We start from the raw sequence: 21,933 nt of genomic DNA on the forward strand, positions 1-21,933 counted from the left end.
TATATTCTTAAAATAGCTGCAAGTCACATCCCAGAGAAAAATCATACCCTAAGAGCTAAAGTGTGGATTCCAAACTTATTATAAAGATAAAACTTGAGGTCATTCTGTGTTCCAGATTCATGGAACAGATAGGACTTGAAGCCATTCTGGGTTCTAGAGTCATTGGACAGGTAGAACTTGAGGTCATTCTGAAAGGTGAAAAGGGGTCAATAAGGATAAGAAGTTCAAGGTCTCCCAGCTCAGAAGATGTTAGTAAGCCTATATGATAACACTTCACAAATAACATCAGAAGATGGTTTCATTCCTATGATTTCAGTGTGCCCATGAACTAGGATGGAAAAAATTATATCTCTTTCACTAACCTCTCTCTATCTGAAAATAAGCATTTTCTTCAATTATTTAAAAAAAAACAAAAACAAAATAAAATCCCATCATCCTGAAAAGGAAGGGTCTTAGACTTCAGTAGATTGTTCGGAATGGTCCATGACTCAAATAAGCTTAAGAATATCTAACTTAAAATAAAAATCAAATGCTTCCTAGGACAGTTGGGTTATGTTTTGGCTTTTTTTTTGGGGGGGGGAATGTTTTCTTAGTCTACTTATCTGTACAATGAAGGAGTTAATGTGAATGACTTCTGAGGCCCTATGTACATATGTACAGTATATATTTCATCTGATCCTTACAATATATGAATATTTATATAAACTCTTTTCAAATTTCTAAAAGAAATAATATATATTGAGCTAGAATTTTTTCATGTAAATCACATCTTGGAGAAATTAAGCCGCAAGAACACTGAGTTATTCAAAAATTAAGGTTCTCTTAGTATCCCAGGAATTCAAAAGAGTTAATATATCTACCAAAGCACATTCTGAGGCAACACACACTTGGAAATTCTGCCTCATTGAGTCAAGGTCTTTTTCAGGAAGGAACTGACGTGTAAGAATCAGTGCCAACTTTAAAAAAACTGCCACTTTCATTCCTTTGTTTGAGGAAGAACCCAGAAGTGACATTATCTTTCATCAGATTGTTTTCTGGTCTACAGAAACAATCCAGTATGGGACTATAAAAATGCAACTTCTCAGATGGGTAATTCCTATAAGTCTCTGTCTACCTCATCTGTAACCATCATCAGGACATCAAAGCATAGAAGGTGACCAGAATAACTGGCAATTTGATCAGACTGCAAAAGAAGGTTCCACTACCAGGGTAGGTATTTGGTAATGTTCTTCTTAAATCTACTGAATATTGACATCTAATTAATTTCTTGAGCTTTATACTTTCATGGATTTTTAATGAGTATGGAACTGTAAGGTTCACAAAATACTTTACAAATATTATCTCATCTGATCCTCACAGTGACCCTGGAAATAGATGTTACTGTTCTAACTCTTTTAAGGAGGACCCATTCAATCAATCAACTAATGTCCCAAATTCACCTGGCTTAGATGTTCTTTTAGATGAAAATATGGCGAGAAGTGGTCAGTAGTGAGGAGCTTCTAGGAAATTTATTAAGTGAATTGTCACATCTAATTCTACCATGCAGAAACTTAGTTCCAAAGGCTCTCTTGAGGTTCTGGGATGCTCCTTGGAATAGACAAAAGACAGAATATTATTCTTGTATGTAAGTTCCCATTTATCCTAAAACATAACTGCCCAAAAAATGGTTTATACTTTTTTCCAGTCATCATTCTGATTTTTATCCATGTTAAGCATTAATGTCAAACCCCAAACCAAAACATATATATAAATCCCTCTCTCCTCATACAGTTCTTAATGTGAGGGAATTAGATGGAATGGTAGACAGAGAGCTGACTTTAAAGTCAAGCTCTAATATTGCAATCCTTTCTCAGACACATACTAGATGTGTGACTCTGGCCACAGCTTCTCTTAGCCCCAGTTCTTTGTCTGTTTAGCCTAATGAGATAGTGAGCTCCTTGTCTGATTGTTTCTCATTTTATTCTGTATACATCTTATTTGTGGGTAGTGGTTTCCATGTTGTCTCCATCACCAGACTATGCTTTCCTTTGGAGGAGAGACTTTTTTGTCTTTCTCTTTATTCCCCAATGTCTGACACATAGTAGGTGCTTGATCCATCTTAGTTGATTAATTGAATAAATCATCCTTAAAAGAGGTATAATAATAATAATAATAATAACTTCAAATGCACTTTGCAAACATTAAAGTTTCATATAAAAGATTATTATTGCTGTTTGTTGTTGTTTAGTTAGAACTCTGACAGGAATGCCCTTGTACACAAGCCTGAGAGAATTACAAAAGTATAGAAAAGCCACCCTAAAATAGGAGTATCTTCTCTGTGACAATAATTTTGTTGCTTTTTTGTCCAGAAATCTCCATTTTTCATGTAATAATAATAAGAAAGAAGATACTTGCTAACTAGATGGTTAATGCAGTACAGAAAGGGGAGGAGGGCTTCCACAATCCTGGATTATTTTGCTTTTTTTTGTTCTAGCCCAATCATTTCATGGGTGTGGGGAACTCCTGGTATGGGAATTGCCTCCCCTGAAGCAGATCAGCCACTCTGCAACTTATACTCTAGGGATTTGTCAGGAGAACTGATTAGAAATGAGAATTACCTATCATTGCAGAGCTGATAAGGGCTGGGATAAGAGTTTAACCTCACTCTGAAGTGACCCTAAAGTCAGTCCTCTTCCCCCTAACTCATTCTGTCTTTATATGAAGAAAACACCTAAAATATATTATTTTCTGAACTTCATTCTTGGAATATTTGGGGATTTCTTATTTGTAAAAATAGGTCTTTAAATTTTTCTAAGAACCTTAATATAAATTCTATATTAAATATATATTATGTTTCCAATAGTTCTTAATCCTAGAATTGGAAGGAACCTCTGAGGCCATCTGGCTCAAAGCCTCCCCACTCCCCAATTTTACAGAAAAGAAGACAGATTTCAAGAAGTTAAGTGATTTTCAAGGTAAATTAAGTAGTAAGAATCAGAAGCTTGATTTGAACCTAGGATCTCTGACTCCAAGTAGATCTGGATGTCACTGTTGCTTCCTTGTGGTGTTTATTTAAAGAGTTCGGAATCTCCTAAAGAACTTTGCATCTTCCTAGTAATATTGCTTTTCCACAATTCAAAAAGTTAACATGGTAAACTCTTTGGTAAAATTTTCTTTTTATCACAAAAAATGTTTATTGATCAAAATTTTTCTCATTAATGGCACTAACAATAAGAAATCATTCTGTCTGATTCCAGGGAACGCCGACAACCTGAAGGATGAAACCACTGTATCTGACCTTGGGTCTTTTGGCTCTCATGACATACTTCCCGGTAAGCATCCTAAAATTACACTCAAATTTATAAAAATCTATTTCAGATATTTTTAAAAATTATCATACCTATAAAGTGTCTATACACAGAAAGACAGAGTGAGACAAAGAGACAGAAAAAGAGACAGAGATATACACAGAGAGAGAGATAGAGAGAGAGAGAAAAAGACAGAGAGAGAGAGAGAGAGAGAGAGAGCTGTCCTTGAAGTTAGAGGTCTGACATACTACTTTTAATTCTGACCATTATATTCTTGTTCTCTTCTATTCTTCCTTAAAAAAAAAAAAACTTCATTAGAAAAGCCAGGTTATTCCATTTTACAGCTTACAGAAGCACATATGAATTCCTCTGCTGACGAATTTTAACATAAGGTGTTAGTAGTTTGTTGCTATTTTAGTCATTTTTCAATCATGTCCCACTCATCCTGATCCCATTTTGACTTTCCTTGACAAAGATACTGAAGTGGTTTGCCCAATTCCTTTTCCAGATCGTTTTACAGATGAGGAAACTGAAGGAAAAAAAGAGTTAAGTAACTTGCTCACGTCATACAGCTAGTAATTATCTAAGACCAGATTCAAACTCAGGAAGATGAAGCTTTCTAGGCACCTACTTGCCCTCAGTAAGTCTGCTGTACTTTCACCCTTCACCTCTTTCAGGGGGACTAAGGGACAATGGATTTAAGTACAATGACTCAAGTTCAAAATTTAGAGGTGGTTTTTAGAGCACAGAATCAACTTTTTAATGAAACTGACTTTTGGAAGACTCTCTGATAGACTTATGATAATTTAGAATATCTTTAGTGAAGGAGTAGAGATGTGTGAATTTGGACTCCCCAAAGTCATTTGTCATTGGCCACCAGAATGTTCCCTGGAAGCAGACAATGATTTCCTACTGCTAGTTCCATTAATGAGAATAACTTTGCAGGAACAATTTGCAAAAGAGTTTACCATGTTAGCTTTTTGAATGGTGGCAAAGCAACACTTCTATGAAAATGCATAGCTTTATTAGGAGGTTCTGAACCCTTTTAATAAGTACCACCATTGCTCTCTTTCATTGGTTTTTTTTCAGCATGGAACATTATGTTCGAACCTTTGAGATCTTTTCCTTTACAAGGCAAACCCTTTATGGTGTTATGAGAGACAAATGTAGTATCATAGAAATATGGCTGAATCCTTTATCAGCAAATCTCAGGCTTAGTTTGGTTTTTTTACTCAAAGAGAGAGAAAAGTTTAGAACTTACCATGTGCCAGAGACAAGATTAAGTGACTTGTCCAGAGTCACACAGCTGAAAGTATCTGAAGGTTGCTTTCCATCTCTGGAATTTAGTTTCTTTTTCAGATCCAAGTGAAGAGGGCAGATGAGCATTTATTTAGCACCTATTGTTTAGTTTTAGTACAAGTGATTCCATTCCATCCCTCCTTCTCCAGCAGATCGCCCCTTCTCCATGTCCACTTTTTCTGCTTATCATCAATCTCTCCTTGGCTCAGTTGAATGCCTTTCTACTGCCTACAAGCATCCCAATGAATCCTTCATTTTCAAAAAACCCCGCTTGATCTATCTATCCCCATTATCTATCCTCTTGCATCTTGTCTATATTTCATGGCTAAACTTCTTGAGAAGGCCTTCTACAATCAACTTAGTCCTTTTCCATTCATTCTCATCTGAAATTCTCTGTTGTCTGGCTTCTTGCCTTACCATTTGATTGAAATTGTTCTTTCCAATTACTATGGTGTCTAGATTGACAAATCTCAGGCTGTAACACCCTAGAGAACTAGATCCTCATCACCTCCTACCTAGATTACCATTTATATATCGTTATTAGCATGATGACTTCCTCATTAGACTATGAGTTCCTTATGAGGAGAATTAGCAGAATTGGATTTTTTTACATGCTTCTTAATCTAAATGCTTAGTTAAAGTGTCTAATAAACAGTAGATTTTTAATAAATGCTTATCAATCTTTTTCATTTTTATCTGGAGAAACTGAGTTCCAGAGAGGTTAAATTGACTTCCACAAAGTCATACAGGAAATAAGAATCAGAGTGGGGATTTGAACTCAAGTTCTTTGGGGAAATAAGATATTTCAAACAGGTTGTGTCATCTTGGATCTTCATCAAAGGGATGAAAGATTCAATTATGTTTTAATTTTTCATATCTTATACTACAAATGCAAAGAATGAAGAAGCCCCTGGTCCCTCCTCTCAGGTATACATACCCCTGCCCATGGCCCATAAAAAACCATCTAGAGAAGAGGAAACATCCTTGTTGAGCTGACATGAAGGACAGAAATAAAATACATCAGTCAATAAAAATACATCAAGGCAAAATGACAGGCAAGATGGGGATAACTGTCTATGCAGAAACCTAGCTCCTTTCCTTCTCTTGTAACGCATCAAGACATCTTAAATAGTCAAGAAAAAACTAGAAGGAAGAGCTACATTTATTTTTTTATTCCTACTTAAATAAGCCTTGAAAGTACAACTTTCAAGAGAGACATTTCTGAATCTGATGCAATAAAAACAGAGGAAAATACAATTTTTTCTCAAAAAAATCAATAAATAGGGGTTAAGAAGTTCAAGATTAACTTTAGCTTCATTTATATGAGTAAAAGGTTTCATTTAAATAAGGGCCAGTGCCTGACCTTGTTTTCTATGAATTGACACTGAATCCAATAGTTTAAAACAAAAAGTCAAAGACAATGAGTGGAAAAGAAGTTTGAGACTCAGCTCAAGGATCACTTCCTACTCAAGGCTTTTTCTGATCCCCCAGGTTTTAGTACTACTGTCCCTTTTTTATGACACACACACACACACACACACACACACACATTATATATGTATTTATACAAGCATAAACCTATATGCACACCTACACCCAGGCTGCCAGGTGATGAAGTGGATCCAGCACTAGGTCTAAAGTCTGAACAGCCATCTTTGAGAGTTCAAATCCAGTTTCAGACCCTTCCTGTGTGACCCTTTGTTTCTTCATCTATAAAATGAGCTGGAGAAGGAAATGGCAAAACTCCCCAGTAGCTTTGCCAAGAAAAGCTCAATTTGGGCCATGAAGAGTCTGACATGACTGAAACATGATTGACCAACAAAATGTATATGCAAACAATATCCATATTGTATGAACGTATATTCCTTGAGCTCTTGGTTTGACCACGTTTTGTTTCTATAACCCTCAGCAACCAGCACCATGCTTGGTAAGCAACAGAAACTTAATAAACATTTGTTGAATTATTGAACTGAATTAAATGAATAGAATATGAAGGTAAAAGAGAAAAGTTGAAATCACTTCAAGGTGGCAATAAAAAAAAAACTAGGTGCACATAAAAATAAGAATAAATTTGTTCTTGGGGTCCTTCTACCTCTTCTTTATTTTGGGGAGGTTTTTTTGTGTTTTAGGTTTTTGCAAGGCAATGGGGTTAAGTGGCTTGCCCAAGGCCACACAGCTAGATAATTATTAAGTGTCTGAGGCTGGATTTGAACTCAGGTACTCTTGACTCCAGGGCCAGGTCCCTATCCACCGCACCACCTAGCTGCCCCCTCTACTTCTTCTTTAAAACTCTTCTTTCCCCCTTGGACTAATTCCCAATTGCTCAATATTCCCAACCTGGTCAGGTTCTACTACACAGATTTAAAAGGGTAGAAAGCAACAGGTTAGCTATTTTTCTCTGAGGAGGTAAGGATTGATGACGACTTCATGTATTATGTCTCTTAAAGCCCCAAGGAGATGTCCCTTATAATTGATCACCAAAAAGAAAACAGCAATGCTATTGCCGTCATTCCAATTCTGTCTCTATTGGCACAGGATGAAAGGGTTGAGACCTTAGAATCCCTTCTCCTGGCCAAGGCAAAACCCTCAATATGCATGAGTGATCCCAAGATGATCCCAAGATGATCCCAAGATGATCCCAAGATCATCTCATCTTCTCCAAAAGACTGCCCTCCTCTAAATCATCCCTCCTCTAACTAATCTATAACCTCTCCCCAATAAGGTCTATAATTTAAACATTTATATGAGTAAAAGGTTTGTGAAAAGGTTTTGCTAAAAAACCCCATCCAATTGTTTCTCTTTGTGAGTATGTAGAATGAGTAAAGGTAAATAGAATGCATGCTATAGCATTCTGAAACTAGAGGGGATATTTGAGATGACCTTGTCTAAATCTCTCATTTTATGACTGAGGAAGGTCACACAGCTAGAGTTTATTGACCTGGATAGGATAGTCCTTAAAGTGGATGTCCATTAATGGCTTAAGAAATAATTGTCATGAGATCTTGATGTTAAATTTGTTTTTTTCTATGGAATCTATCTCTGAAATTATGATGAATTTAGGAACCAACAAGAAAGACTTGGTAAACAAAATATTTACAAATTGATGAGTTGTAAAGCTATATTAAGCAAGGTCTAGAGGAAACTCATTTGTTACCAAAGAGGAGGAGGGAGTATGAATTGGGTTTTAAGGAAAGTTAGAGATTCCAAAAGTGAAGATAGGGAAAAGGGGTCACGTCACACAGAGGTGATTATGAGGAAATTTTTTTGGTTGAATAGTGATGGACAGGAGTTATGCCAGAGTACTGAGAGAAGAATAGGATGGAAAAAATAAGGACTGCCAAAATGACAAGTTGTTACTTCTTTCCTCAGGAAATAACTCCAGAAAATCATATGGTGGTGTAAATGAAGTACAGGGTAGAAAACAAATTTGTATATAGAACATTGTTGTTTTTCAGTCATGTATGATTCTTTGTGATCCCATTTTAGGTGTTTTTTTTTAAACAAAATTACTGTAGTGGTTTGCCATTTCCTTCTCCAGTCCATTTTACAGATGGGGAAATTGAGACAAACAGGGTTAAATGACTTGCCAAGGGTCATATAGCAAGGAAGTGTCTGAGTTCATGTTTGAACTCAGGTTTTCCTGACTTTAGGCCCAGTATGCTATCCATTGAGCCACCTGGTTGCCCAAAATGAACTGAGGTCTTTCTAAATTCTACATCAAGCCCTCAATCCATTATGCCTTCTCATCTAAACTCTTTGAAAAAACATTCTATGCTGTATACCTCTACTTTCTCTCCACTAAATTATTCCCAGATCTTCTGAAATCTGGCTTCCAGTCATCATTCCACTGAATGAAGAAATTCCTTCTCCAAAGTTTTCCAAAAACTAATGTTCTTTTTTCAATCCTCTTCCTTCTTGATTCTTTTTTGCAACCTATATACCCTCTCTTGCTAGTTACATTTGCCTCTCTACATTCTTCACTCCTGCATTTTCCTCCCACATGTTCAGCCACTCCTGCTCAATGTCCTTTCCTGGCTCTGATGACATGTCATGTCCATTAACCTTGGTTAAAGGTTCCATCCTTGGACCTCTTCTCTTTTCAATCTATTCTATTTCAATTGGTGATCTCATTGTTTCATTCGGTTCATTTAAGGGATGGTTACTTCCCTGATCTCTATTTCTCTCATATGTCCAATTAAGAGTTTTGAGATCATTGAACTGGAAACTCCTAAATGAGACATATACAAACCAAAATTTAATGTCTTTCCCCTCAAACCCTTCCCTCTTGTTAACTTCAATATTTCTATCAAAAGTTCCATAATCCTTCCAGTCACAAGGCTTAAAATGGGTACTATCCTCAATTTCTCACTTATACTCACCCATGAAATCCAATCAATTGCCAAATGTCTTTGAGTCTACCTTTACAACATTTCTCATATATGTTCTCCTCTCCCCTCACACACTAAAACTACACTAATCTAGGCCTTAAGCACCATTTACCCAGACTTTTGTAACATCCTTCAAATTGGCCTCCCTTCTTCAAATCTCTTCTCATTCCCATCCATGTTCCACTTAGCTCCGGAGTGATATTGCCCCTTTACTTATTAAAATGCAGTGGTTCAGGGGCAGCTAGGTGGCACAGTGGATAGAGCACCAGCCCTGAAGTCAGGAATACCTGAGTTCAAATCTGGCCTCACACACTTAATAATTACCTAGATGTGTGGCCTTGGGCAAGTCATTTAACCCCATTGACTTGCAGAAACCTAAAAAAAATCCAGTAGTTCACTATTACTTCCACATTCAAATGGAAAGTCATTTGACATTTTTAGTTCTTTACAATCTGGTTCCTTCCTAAGTTTCCAGTCTTTCATACATTACTTTCTACAACCCCAATGTGATGATTGTCTTTCATTCTTGAAAAAGTCTATGACATCAAGGGAGTGATGCTATGACAAGCACATGAATTGGATTTGAGTGGTATTATCTTGATCCAGTGACCAGATATGAATCAGGATGATTTGAGATGGTCCTGGATGTGAGGCAATCAGGATTTAGCATCGTGTCTGAGGCCAGATTTGAACTCCCATCCTCCAAGGCCGGTGCTCTATCCTCTGTGCCACCCAGCTGTCCTATCTAAAGTCTTACTCGCTCTTCAAACATGCTTCAATACATACAATCTCTGGCCTTTGAATTGGCTGTCCACCATGTTTAAAATGTTTTCCATCCTTACCTTCTCTTATAGTTTCCCTGATTTCTTTCAAGTCATATATCACAGCGTACCTTCTTCAGGCCTTTCCTAGTCTCCATGATACTAGTGAGATTCTGAGATTACTTTCCGTTTCTTCTGTGTTTATCTTTTTTTTAGAAAGATTTTATTTATTTTGAGTTTTACAATTTTCCCCCATTTTTGCTTCCCTCCCCCAACCCCCCACAAAAGGCATTCTGTTAGTCTTTACATTGTTTCCATGGTATACATTGATCTCAGTTTAACGTGGCAAGAGAGAAATCATATCCTTAAGGAAGAAACATAAAGTATAAGAGCAAAATTATATAATAAGATATCAAGTTTTTTTTTTTTCTAAATTGAAGGTAATAGTCTTTGGTCTTTGTTCAAACTCCACAATTTTTTCTCTGGATACAAATGGTATTCTCTATTGCAGATAGCAAAAAATTGTCCCTGATTGCTGCACTGATGGAATGAGCGGGTCCATCAAGGTTGATCATCACCCCCATGTTGCTGTTAGAGTGGACAGTGTTCTTCTGGTTCTGCTCATCTCACTCAGCATCAGTTCATGCAAATCCCTCCAGGCTTCCCTGAATTGCCATACCTCCTGGTTTCTAATAGAACAATAGTGTTCCATGACATACATATACCACAGTTTGATAAGCCATTCCCCAATTGAAAGACATTCACTCAATTTACAATTCTTTGCCACCACAGACAGGGCTGCTGTGAATAGTTTTGTACAAGTGATGTTTTTACCATTTTTAATAATCTCTTCAGGATATAGACCCAGTAGTGGTATTGCTGGGTCAAAGGGTATGCACATTTTTGTTGCCCTTTGGGCATAATTCCAAATGGTTCTCCAGAAAGATTGGATGAGTTCACAGCTCCACCAACAATGTATTATTGTATGTATTTAATTTGTATGTGTCTAGTTATTTCAAGGACTCTGCCCTCATTAGGTGAGTTCTGAGACAGCTAGGCGGTGCAATGGATAGAGCACAGACCATGGAATCAGGAGGACCTGAGTTCAAATGTGACCTCAGACACTTAATAATTACCTAGCTGTGTGACCTTGGGGAAGTCACTTAACCCCATTGCCTTGCAAAAATCAAAAAGCAATATAAAAGAATGTGAGTTCCTTGAAGGCAAGAGAATGTTTTGGTTTTCTTAATCTCCTCAATACCTAATACCATGCTGCTTGATATTTCTCCAGATTCAGAGCTTAAAAGAATTTTGGAGATAATCTAGCTCAACCTGCCCATTTTACAGTTGAGAAAACTGAGTTCCAAAAAGGTTGAGGAACTTGCTTGAGGACTTAGAGATAATATGCTTTGAATTGAGGTTTCAATGCTAGATTCTCTAATTCATCATTCATTTCAATATACCATACAGATAGAATTCTCTTTCTGCTAAAAGCAGATGAGTTAATTAATAAGAATTAATGTATTAATTTTCTTAATGACAATTTCGTTCTTTAAAAGGTGAAGGAAGCCAGAATGAGATTTCTTACAAGCAACCAAGATGTTGTTTCTGCTGACATGTGGTAGAAAAGGGGAATTGGACAGTTTGGAACCTGGGGAAAGCAGACTTTATTATGCTTTTTTTTAGGTTTTTGCAAGGCAATGGGGTTAAGTGGCTTGCCCAAGGCCACACAGCTAGGTAATTATTAAGTGTCTGAGACCAGATTTGAACCCAGGTACTCCTGACTCCAGGGCTGGTGCTTTATCTACTGTGCCACCTAGCTGCCCCAAAAGCAGACTTTAAAGATTGAGAAGGGGGATAGAAAGGTTCCAATGATATACTATTTCACAAAGTCACACAAGAGTCAATCAAGAAACATTTAATAAGGACCTACTAAGCACTGGAAATAAAATCAAAGGCAAATACAGTCCTGGTCCTCAGGAAGCATATATTTTATATGGGGAGATAACATGAACTATGCAAATAATTTATTTATATAAATTTTTTATATATAAAAAACAAATAAGGGTTATGCCACATAAGGACAGCATAAATGGAAGCTGTTGTCAATGGGGAGAGATTAATAATTTGGGGGAATAGAAAAGCCTTTTGTTTAAGTTTTTTTTTTTTGCAAGGCAGTGGGGTTAAGTGGCTTGCCCAAGGCCATACAGCTAGGTAATTATGAAGTGTCTGAGGTCAGATTTGAACTCAGGTACTCCTGACTTCAGGGCCAGTGCTCTATCCACTGTGCCACCTAGTCAACCTGGGAATAGGAAAGTCTTACAGAAGGTGGGATTCGAGCTAAATCTTGAAGGAAACCTAGGAAACTTAGAGCCTGAGGTGAGGGAACAGAGCATGGGGGACAACCAGTGTTATATATGAGAAACTGCAAGCTGAATTGGAGAGTGTACAGAGGGAAGAAAATCTAAGAGAATTAGAAAGGAAGGAAAGGGCCAGATGATGAAGGTCGTTACTAACAAAGGACTTTTATTTGACCCTAGAAGAAATGGGAAATCACTGGGAGAACTGAGGGGTGACATTGTCAGACCTACAATTTCTTTTCCTCTGAAAAAAACAGAGAGAGGATCAGAAAAGGTTCCAGGATTTCTCCTAAGGGTCATCAGAGTGATGATAAAGGATGACTTTTGTTAAGGCTAGACTACTAGGTGGATCAGTGGATAGAGCCCTATGGAGGACCTGAGTTCAAATCCAGCCACAGATACTTAGGGTATGGATCTAACAGTGGTCTTGCTGGGTTATAGTTTCTAAATTGTTCTCCAGAATGGTTGGAACAGCTCATAACTCCAACAAGAGTGCATTACTGTATCTCTTTTTCCCTCATTCCCTCCAATATCAAGCAACTTTCAACAAAGTTAACAAGCCAGATTCATCTCTCTCTAAAGAGAGAAAGAATAGATAAGGGAAGGAACATGGAACAGAAATGAAATGTTCACCAAGACACAGCAAATGCATTATCCTGCCTCACTAGCTACTTTATATTTTTATCAGTTCTAGAACTTAATGAAATGAAAATATTCTACTCTCTTCACTCCCAGTGGTGTGACTGAAGCTGTTTAGCAGTAGAGGTTATAGATGGGTCTACTGTCTCTCTCGTGATTTTGGCCACTAACCCACCCAACACAATGTTCCTACAGCTCCTGATGTACTTCAATAGGTTTACTTCCATCTCCTTCTTCTAGAGATTTCTATTCTCCTCTTCTTTTATAGGATGAGGAGGGCATCTGCCCTTCCAAATGGAGTTATAGCCTCTTTAGTCCCTGAGTCAGAATATACTGGAGATTCTATCCTGACCCAAAACATCCATTTCAATATCAACTACAATTCTTTCACCAAAGGACACTACGCTAACTTTGGGTTTTAGCTATTCTTTTTATTCTACTGAAAATCCACATTCTCATTAAGAAGACTAGAGTTCATCCCAAATAGGATCACTAGCATAGTTAAAGGCTTGGAGAATATGCTTCATCAAGATCATTTGAAAGAACAAAGGGGGGCAGTTAGGTGGCACAGTGGAGGGGTGGCTAGGTGGTGCAATGGATAGAGCACTGGACCTGGAGTCAGAAGAACCTGAGTTCAAATCCAGCCTCAGACACTTAAAAATTACCTATGTGGCCTTGGGCAAACCTTGGGCAAAGCCCTATTTGCCTTGCAAAAAAAACCTAAAAAAAATAAAAATAAGAAAGAACAAAGGATATTTAATTTGAGGAAGAGCCTAGTAACAGTGGCATGATGATCTTTTAGTGCTTAGAGGGCAGTCATGAGGAAGGGGTTTAGATTTGTTTTCCTTGATTCTAGTTATTAGGACAAGATAAAGCAATTCTTCCATGTAAAGGGGGAAAAACCCAACCCATGCAAGCTGTTCAAAAGTAGAATTATTTCAGTAAGTAGAATGGAAGCTCACTGAAAGTCTTCAAGCTCCAACTGGCTGAATACTTTTTGTCACAAACAATTTAAAGTTTTAATGTTAATAATTTTTTTAAAAATTATTTAGAATTTTATTTTTCCTCAATAACAAGCAAAAACAATTTTCAGCATTCATTTTTAAAATTTTGAGCCCCAAGAGGGAGCTAAGTGGGGCAGTGGATAGAGAACAGCCCTGGAGTCAGTAGGATCTGAGTTCAAATCCAAACTTAAAACACTTAACAATTATCTACCTGTGTGACCTTGGGCAAGTCACTTAACCCCATTGCCTTGCAAAAACAAAAACAAAAACAACAAAAATAAACTTTGAGTTTCAAAATCTTTCCCATCATCCCCCCCATCCCCTCACTGAGAAGACAAGCAATTCAATATAGGTTTCCAAAACATACTTCCATATTAGTCATGCTATGAAAGAAAACATAAAAAGCCCTCAAAAATAAAGTCAAAAGTATGCTTCAATCTGTATTCAGATACCATCAGTTCTTTCTCTAGAGATGGAGAACATTTTTCAACCTAAATTGTCTTGGATCATTATATTGCTGAGAATAATTAAATCATTCATAGCTGATCATTTTATAATATTGCTATTACTTTATATGCAGTACATTTCTCATTGCATTAGCCCTTAAAAGTTTTATGGGGGTTTTTTTCTGAGAGTAACTTGCTCATCATTTCTTATAGCGCAGTTTTCCTTGATAATTTCTTGAAACATGAGGACTATGCTCTTCTTTTGAGCATAGCTTCCAGGTAGTTCATTAATTTCTAAATTGCCTCTTTGAATCTATTTTCCAGATTAGTTGTTTTTCCAAAGAGATAGTTCATATTTTCTTCTTTTTTTCATTCATTTGGTTTTGTTTTATTGTTTCTTGATTTCTCATAAAGCCATAACCTTCCATTTGCTCAATTCTAATTTTAAGGAGTCATTTTTTTTCAATGAACTTTTGTGCCTTTTCCCATTTGATCAATCTGACTTTTCAAGGCATTCTCTTCCTCATTGACTTTTGGTACCTTTTTTTACCATTTGGCCTCATCTATTTAGTGAGGTGTTATTTTTTTCAGTATTTCTTTGTATCTCCTTTACCAAGTTGTTGATTCTTTTTGCATGACTTTCTTACATCAATCTCGTTTCTCTCTCTACCCCTTTTATTTGATTTTCAAAATAGTTTTTGAGCTCTTCTATTGCCTGAGACCAATTCATATTTTACTTAAAGGCTTTGGATGTTGGAGCTTAAACATCATTATCTTCTTCTGAGTGTGTGTTTTGATGTTCCTTGTCAATGAGATAACTTTCTATGAACAGAAATTTTTCTGTTGTTTGCTTATTTTTACATTCTATTTCTTGATTTTTTTAGTTCTTTACTAAAATGGGACTCTGTACCTTCCCAGTCTTGAAGAATTTGTGTATTTCAGAGCTATTTCTAGGGATCTGTAAGTTTTCAGTTCTTCCAAAGGAGTTATGATCTAAGGAGAGGTGTTAGTACTCTCCCGTCCTGTGCTCTGGTCTGTGAGTGATCACAAGCACTCTTTTCTGTCTTGAAACTGTGACAGGGTCCCCATTCCACTGCTTCTGCAAAGAGAGTCCTATAATCTCCTTCTGATAGATTGACTGACCCCCTTATCATCTGTAGGTCTGAGAGCTCTCTAAGTAGACCCTGCTGATTCAGGAAGGACTGGGTCCCATCTGTTCTGGGCTAAACTGTTCTAAACTGTCCTCCATTCCCACCCAGTGGGACAGACTTTTTCAGTTTACCTTTTAACTTGTCTTTGGTTGGAAAATTATTTCCCACCATCCTTTTGTTGGCATTCCAGGAAATTTTTATGGCATTATTTAAAGACATTCAGAGGGGTTTGGAGGAGAATTTAGTGAGTTGCTGATTATTCTCTGTCATCTTAGCTCTGCCTTAATAATAAGATCAGAGGTTCTTAACCTGGTGTCCATGAATTTGTTTTCAAAATATATGCTATTATTTATTTTAATATGATTAGTTTCATTTGTAGTCCTATATATGTTATTTTTTGCATTTAATAACTATTCTAAGATACACATAGTCTTCCCTAGTCTGTCAAAGAAGTTCCTAACCCAGTCCCCAAACCCCCCCAAAAAAAAAATTTAAAAAGCCCTGGACCAAATGCCATTTGAAGCCCCTTCCCACTCTTTAGCTCTGTGATTCTGAGGAACATGTGTAAGGATTGAAGTGCCTGTAGTACCTTAGAGCTGACAAAGTGAGATGATCAATATGGTGAGAAGTAATCTGCACCAATTACCCTTGGCTAAGGAAAACATTAGATTTTAGCAAAGATCTTTCCTTATCTCTGGAGAATAATGAAGCTTTGGTGATGACAGGCACACTGGCCAAGATATTACATTTTTCTCCTATGTTGTATCTCCTACAGCAATCTACTTCATCTGCTGTATCTCTAATATAGTTTTGAGACACCATGGCCTTCTTTTTCATGCCATTTTTGATTAGGGTAACGAGTTTCTCGGACATTGTAGCAGTAAACTATTCTCAGTCCTCCAGCTAAAAACTGATCTTTGACCAGACACATAGCAGCCTGTTTATTAGCAGATAGAATATACCATCTGAACCCTGGGACAGTATCTTTGATGCCATAACTCCAGTAGCCAGGATAATTGGGCCACAATATGTTCATTCCAGGTTTAGGTCATTATACATCAGGTCACTTTTTCATCCAGAACATATCTTTAGTTGCTTTGTTTTATTTTTCCTTACTTTAATTCTGGGCACCCTAAACCTAGGGAAATTTGCTATGGATGACTTGCAGCACTCCCTTACAAGTAGTCTATGGAATGTCAATCAAAGCAAGAATCCATCATAATCATAAAGACAGGGAGTTCATAAACATAGCGGATCATATTAAATTAAAAGCTATTTTCACCTTGTATTTCAATTTTTGGTAATAATTATCTCACTTCAACCATAAACTAAGACATTTGAAACCTTAAGCATCACTATTAATTAAAGAGATATATATATATATATACATATATATATATATATGTATATATATATATATATAATGAACATTGTTCATAAGATCTTTTATTAACAGAAACAATTAGACCGACTTTCAGTTGGTCTTATCAGTAGAATTGATAAGTTTCAGGTCCAAGGAGAGGATATAAGAACTGGAACATGTACCAAAATTTTGAAGACTTTTGACCACTCTCATGCCATAGCCTCATGAGTGAGGAAAAAGCATTGGGAAATAGGGATAGTGCATGTCAAGGCTAAGCCATTGCTGATGAAGCTGAATAAGCAGGAGTCATGATGGACATGGATATCAGCACAAAATATGCAAAGGGAATGTAAGCATTTGCAATAGAAGACTGAAACTTTAGGGAAAGTGTGAGTTATACTAATATCCAGCTTCGCCTACATGCTCTATATCTTGTTTTCTGATCCAGTGGGGAACTGGAAGGATCCTGACCAGAGCCTCTATGAAATTCTACAATCTAAGTTGTGAGCTCAATGTTGACTCACAATGAATGGTAAAGACAAGAGGTGATAACAGAGTACAGACAGGAAAGAATCTATACTGGCGGGATTATTGAAAAAACCTTCATGAAAAATATGGAAGCTGGGTCTTAAAAGATGAGCAGAATTTGATTTGATTGGGGAAGCAGTGAGAGGGGAGTTTTCCAGATAAGGGGAACCTATGAAAAATGTCATGGGAAAAACTTCATTAACTAAATATAACTCTTTTAATTTTTCATTTCCCTTCATCCTATATCTAATGCTTACCTCACTACGTGATTTCGGGTCTGAGTTTTTGTGCATACTACAGCATCTAAGTAGTGCAGTGGATAGAGCACTCACCTTGGGGTCAGGAAGATGGGAGATCAAACCCAGTCTCAGATGCTTGACATTACTAGTTGGGTGACCTTGGGCAAGTCACTTAACTCCGATTGCCCAGCATCTAGAGCTCTCTTCAGTCATCCTGATTCATATCTGACCACTGGTCCCAGATGGCTCTGGAGGAAGAAGTGAGGTTGGTGACTTAGCACAGCACCCCCCTCACTCAAATCTAATTCATATTCTTGTCATGGCATCACCACCCTTGATGTTGTGGTCTTCTTTGAGAATGAAGGACAAACATCATCATGTGACTTTGGGCAAGTAACCTCACTAGAATTCAGTTTCCTCAAATTAATATGAAAACATTAGACTATGTGGCATCTGAGGTCCTTTTGAACATTAGATATATGGTTCTGTGGTCCTTTTGAACAAGTATTGCTTTGGTGACAACATTGACAGTCTCTTTTCTGAAAACAAAAATAAAAACAAGAAACAAAAGTTGAATCATTCACCAAAGTCTGTTTGAGGTCACCTGGGATAGAGAAAGTTACATCAGAGGGCTTCATTTAAAAATTTTTTTTTACCATTCTGTCCCCAGAAGAACTCTTCTTGCAATGTGCTGGGCCTTCTAAATTGCACCATATACCATCTCTTGTAGCAATAACTAGGATTAAAAATATTTTCTGGAAGAAAATTTGGCTTCTTTAGAATGAACTCTAAAGCCAGGACTATTTGGCGGCATCAGCAGTATCCCAAGGAAATCCCAGTATAGTTTGGGAACTGAAAGCAAACCTTTGGCGATACATGGTCTTACTCTGTAGCCAGCAGATGATGCAACCTTTGAATCAATTTAATTTAACAAGCATTAATTCATCTCATTCTACAGGCAAAGCAAAAAGAGTCTAGGGATTAAAAACAACAAGTAAAACCATTTCTGCTGTCAAGGATCAAGTAAAAGGTGTGGGTTAAGAATGCACCATCTAAATAGATAGGTACAAGATCATTTAGGAGGAAGAAATCACCAAAATGAGGATCAGGAAATCTTTCCCATAAGAGAAGGTCCAAGTTCACATCCCTTGACTTCATTAGTTCACAAGAATTTCTAGGTAAATAAAGCAGAGTCTATTTCCCATAACCCAACAGTACTTAGAGTGCACTAGATCAGGAGACGACATTTCCTTATTTAAGGCTCAAAATAGTTACCCTTCACTAGAAACATAATTGTCCAACTCATGCCTCCAATCATTTGGTTGGTTGGTGTGGTCATCTTTGAATCAAAGGACGAGTAATAAAATAGTTTGTTTTATTTTTATATGAAGAAATTTAGTCCCCAAAAGTTAACTCTTTTTTAATATTGTTTTTATATACATCCTGAATTACATATCTCTATTCCTTTATTTCTACAGTTAAGTAAGACTCAGGAAAGACAAGAAAATGTAAAAACTAGACCACAGGCACATCAAACTTCATCTACCAGTATATCTTCTAATGCTGAAATTAATCTAAATTCATCAGGTCAACAGAAACTTAGGCCATCCAAATCATTTGTTCAAAAAAGTCATGATGAATCATATGATCATTCAACTATGACTCTTCACCGACTTGGTCAAAGGCAATCACAACAAAATATACCTCTTCAACAAAGAAAAGAAATGGCAAAATCTTTTTCAAATCAAATTTATTCAAAAAGTCATGGTGCAGTCAAATTTCCTATAACTCCAACTCAGAAGGAAGTTAAAGGAAGATTTCAAGCAACGTTTGGGCCATTACGTTTTCATTCAAATGTGGCTATTCAAGGAAAAGGTGCACAATCTATAACTGATCAAAATGTTCCCCAAAACTCTGGTCATCCCCCATCAAAACAAAAAATATATAACTTTTCTAAATCCCAGCAACTTGATCAGTCAAAACTCCAACTGGATGCATCCAGTCAGTCAAACCTGAGTCAGCAGAAACGACAACCAAAGACTCTAATAAAAGGGAATATTGACCAGGACGGACTTCATATACAGACACCAGTATATGGAAGACTAAGTCAAAAACATAATTCCTCCAAAATTATATTACAACAAAAAATTAATCAACAAAAATCTCAGAAAAAGACACTTCAACAAACTTCTGGTCAAGGAAAATGGACTCCACAAAAATCTTTCCAAAGGAAACCAGGTCAACAAAAATTTCATTCTCAGAAATCTACACTCAAAAAATTTAGTCAACACAAAATCCAGTCACAGAAACCATCAAAAGCTAATCGACCCAAGCATCAGACAAATACAATCTATCAAGAAAGACCTAACCAATCAAAGGTTCATCCACACATATTTATTCAGAAAACACTTGGAAGAAAATCACATTCACAAATCCTTAAACAAGGAAGTCCTGGCCAACACAAAGGTTACTTACAGATACGTACAAAAGGAAAAATTCACAAACCCAAACATCACCAGAAGCAGCCTATGAAGGGGAGAACTAGTCAACCAACAAGTCAGCAAAAAGAACCCAAAGCGAAAATACCTGTCCAGCATGTATGTCATCCACAGAAACATGTGCCAAGAATACATAGCTCTATCCATGTTCCTTCCCCTCAAATCTCTCAGCAGATTCAACCAGGTTCATATTTATCTGTGGGTTCCAGAGGTACCTCTCATCATTATGATCCAAATTCAAGTGTTCACAATCATCTTAATTCACATGAGCCAAGAGAAAATCCAGCTATTGCTAAAACAAAAAACAAATCTAACACTGATGTTATCAAACCATCCACCATGGCCATCAAGCAACTTAACACCAACAAAACAATCATTACCATACTTCCTAATACTTTTCCTGTCTCAGCAGCCACTTCCTTGATCAACACAACTTCTGCTAACACTGCCACTGGTACAAATGCATCTGCTTCCATTTTACCAGTCTTTATCACCAAATCTGCTGTTACTAAAGAGTCTGAATCCAGTCCATCTTCTGCCACCATGACTACCAACTCTACTGATGTTGCCAGCCCATCAGCTTCCTCTGCTGCAACAGCCAGAGTTGCTGCACATTTGATAGCCACATCTGCTACAACCAATATACACAATGCCTTAGATACATCTGCTTCTTCTTTTCTCACATCCGGAGAAACCATGTTTTCTCTAATTACATCTACTCCTTTCATTCCTCATGCTTCTATCTCCACTGATACCTTTATTATACCTGCTTCTGAAGTCATCCACTCCACATCTGACCATTCCATACCTGCTGCCCTTATGAACAGTCTTGCTGGGGCCATCCAGGCTAACAACAGCAACATGCCTCTTAGCTCTAATGAATCTGTTTCCTCCAAATTAGGGCATGCTGATAGAAGACATACCTCTGATATTCTTGTTCCCTCTGATATCACCTCTGCTGCCTCTGACATACTATCTGCAGACCCATCTGTTGCCATTAGCACAGATTTTACAACTTCCACACCTGAAGTCTTTCTCATTTCCCCTGAATCAATAAACTCTAATTACACTAGTCACCTCATTGATGATATCACTACTTCTACAGGAGTTGCTTTAGGTGCTCAATTAGCTTCCATCCTTGATTTCACAAACTCTGTGGTCAGTACCACATCTAATTCCACCATACCTGCCAATACTATGCAAACTAACACTACCTTTTCTAAAATTCCTATCAAACAAGCAGACACTATGACCTCATCATCTTCCTCTGCCACCATTCCTGTAGGCATTATGCCCATTATCACCAAACTTGATCCTGGCACACCTATAGGCATTAATTCTCCAGCTTCCTCGACAAAACCTTTTGTCACTGTCTCTTCTGATACCTCTGTTATCTGTAAAACTTTCCCTCCCTCTGCTAAGTAAGAGTTCATTTACTGCCACTATACCTGATAACCCACAATTCCACTGAGGAACAACCCAAATTTGATGAAACTACCATGACTGATGAAATAAATATTAGCAAAACAACAGACTGTTTAAAGTGTCGAAAAAATTTATTTGATTGCATTCAAAGTTCATGAAATTATAGAAGCTTATATTTAATAGCTAGCTTAATTAATGTTAACTTAATAGTTACTGATAATGGGTCTAGCATAGCATATGGAATTTATTACATCTTTGCCACAATTGCCAAAAATGATAATATTAAATTACGCAGCACTATGTTCTAGTAGTGACTATATGCCATTGGCCACTTGTGCACCACAACTATTCCTAGCATGATGTTGCCACTTACATACAACTAAAATAGAACTGTCCAACTGGATCATTTATTATTATATTGATTATCATATTGTACCTATCACCATGAAGATCTAAATGCTAACTCTAAGATCAATATTTTGCCCAACTGTAGAATCCACACAATTCCTTTCTCTCCTAATATACTTTCTGGCCCAACTTCAATA

At 37.0% G+C, this 21,933-nt stretch overlaps 1 protein-coding gene across 2 annotated transcripts; it reads left to right on the forward strand.

Annotated features, from left to right (window-relative positions):
• Positions 1-1,114: 1,114 nt before the first annotated feature.
• On the forward strand, positions 1,115-21,488 carry LOC141516034 (uncharacterized). Of its 2 annotated transcripts, XM_074227375.1 has the most exons (4): positions 1,115-1,209; positions 2,843-2,954; positions 3,237-3,311; positions 18,944-21,488. In XM_074227375.1, exons 3-4 carry the CDS (start codon positions 3,258-3,260, stop codon positions 21,386-21,388), a joined length of 2,499 nt encoding a protein of 832 aa, XP_074083476.1. In that variant the 5' UTR covers positions 1,115-1,209; positions 2,843-2,954; positions 3,237-3,257; the 3' UTR covers positions 21,389-21,488. The 2 variants fall into 2 exon arrangements, with proteins under 2 accessions (XP_074083476.1, XP_074083477.1); XM_074227376.1 differs by lacking the exon at positions 2,843-2,954.
• Positions 21,489-21,933: the final 445 nt, after the last annotated feature.

The sequence above is a fragment of the Macrotis lagotis genome, chromosome 3 (genome assembly GCF_037893015.1).
Source record: "Macrotis lagotis isolate mMagLag1 chromosome 3, bilby.v1.9.chrom.fasta, whole genome shotgun sequence".
Taxonomy (NCBI): Eukaryota; Metazoa; Chordata; class Mammalia; order Peramelemorphia; family Peramelidae; genus Macrotis; species Macrotis lagotis.

Excerpts from the sequence above, each read along its gene's own strand:
- LOC141516034 (XM_074227375.1), top strand. The coding sequence starts at position 3,258 with ATGAAACCACTGTATCTGACCTTGGGTCTTTTGGCTCTCATGACATAC. Across the intron at positions 3,312-18,943 it reads CTCTCATGACATACTTCCCG|TTAAGTAAGACTCAGGAAAG; the intron begins GTAAGCATCCTA and ends TTATTTCTACAG.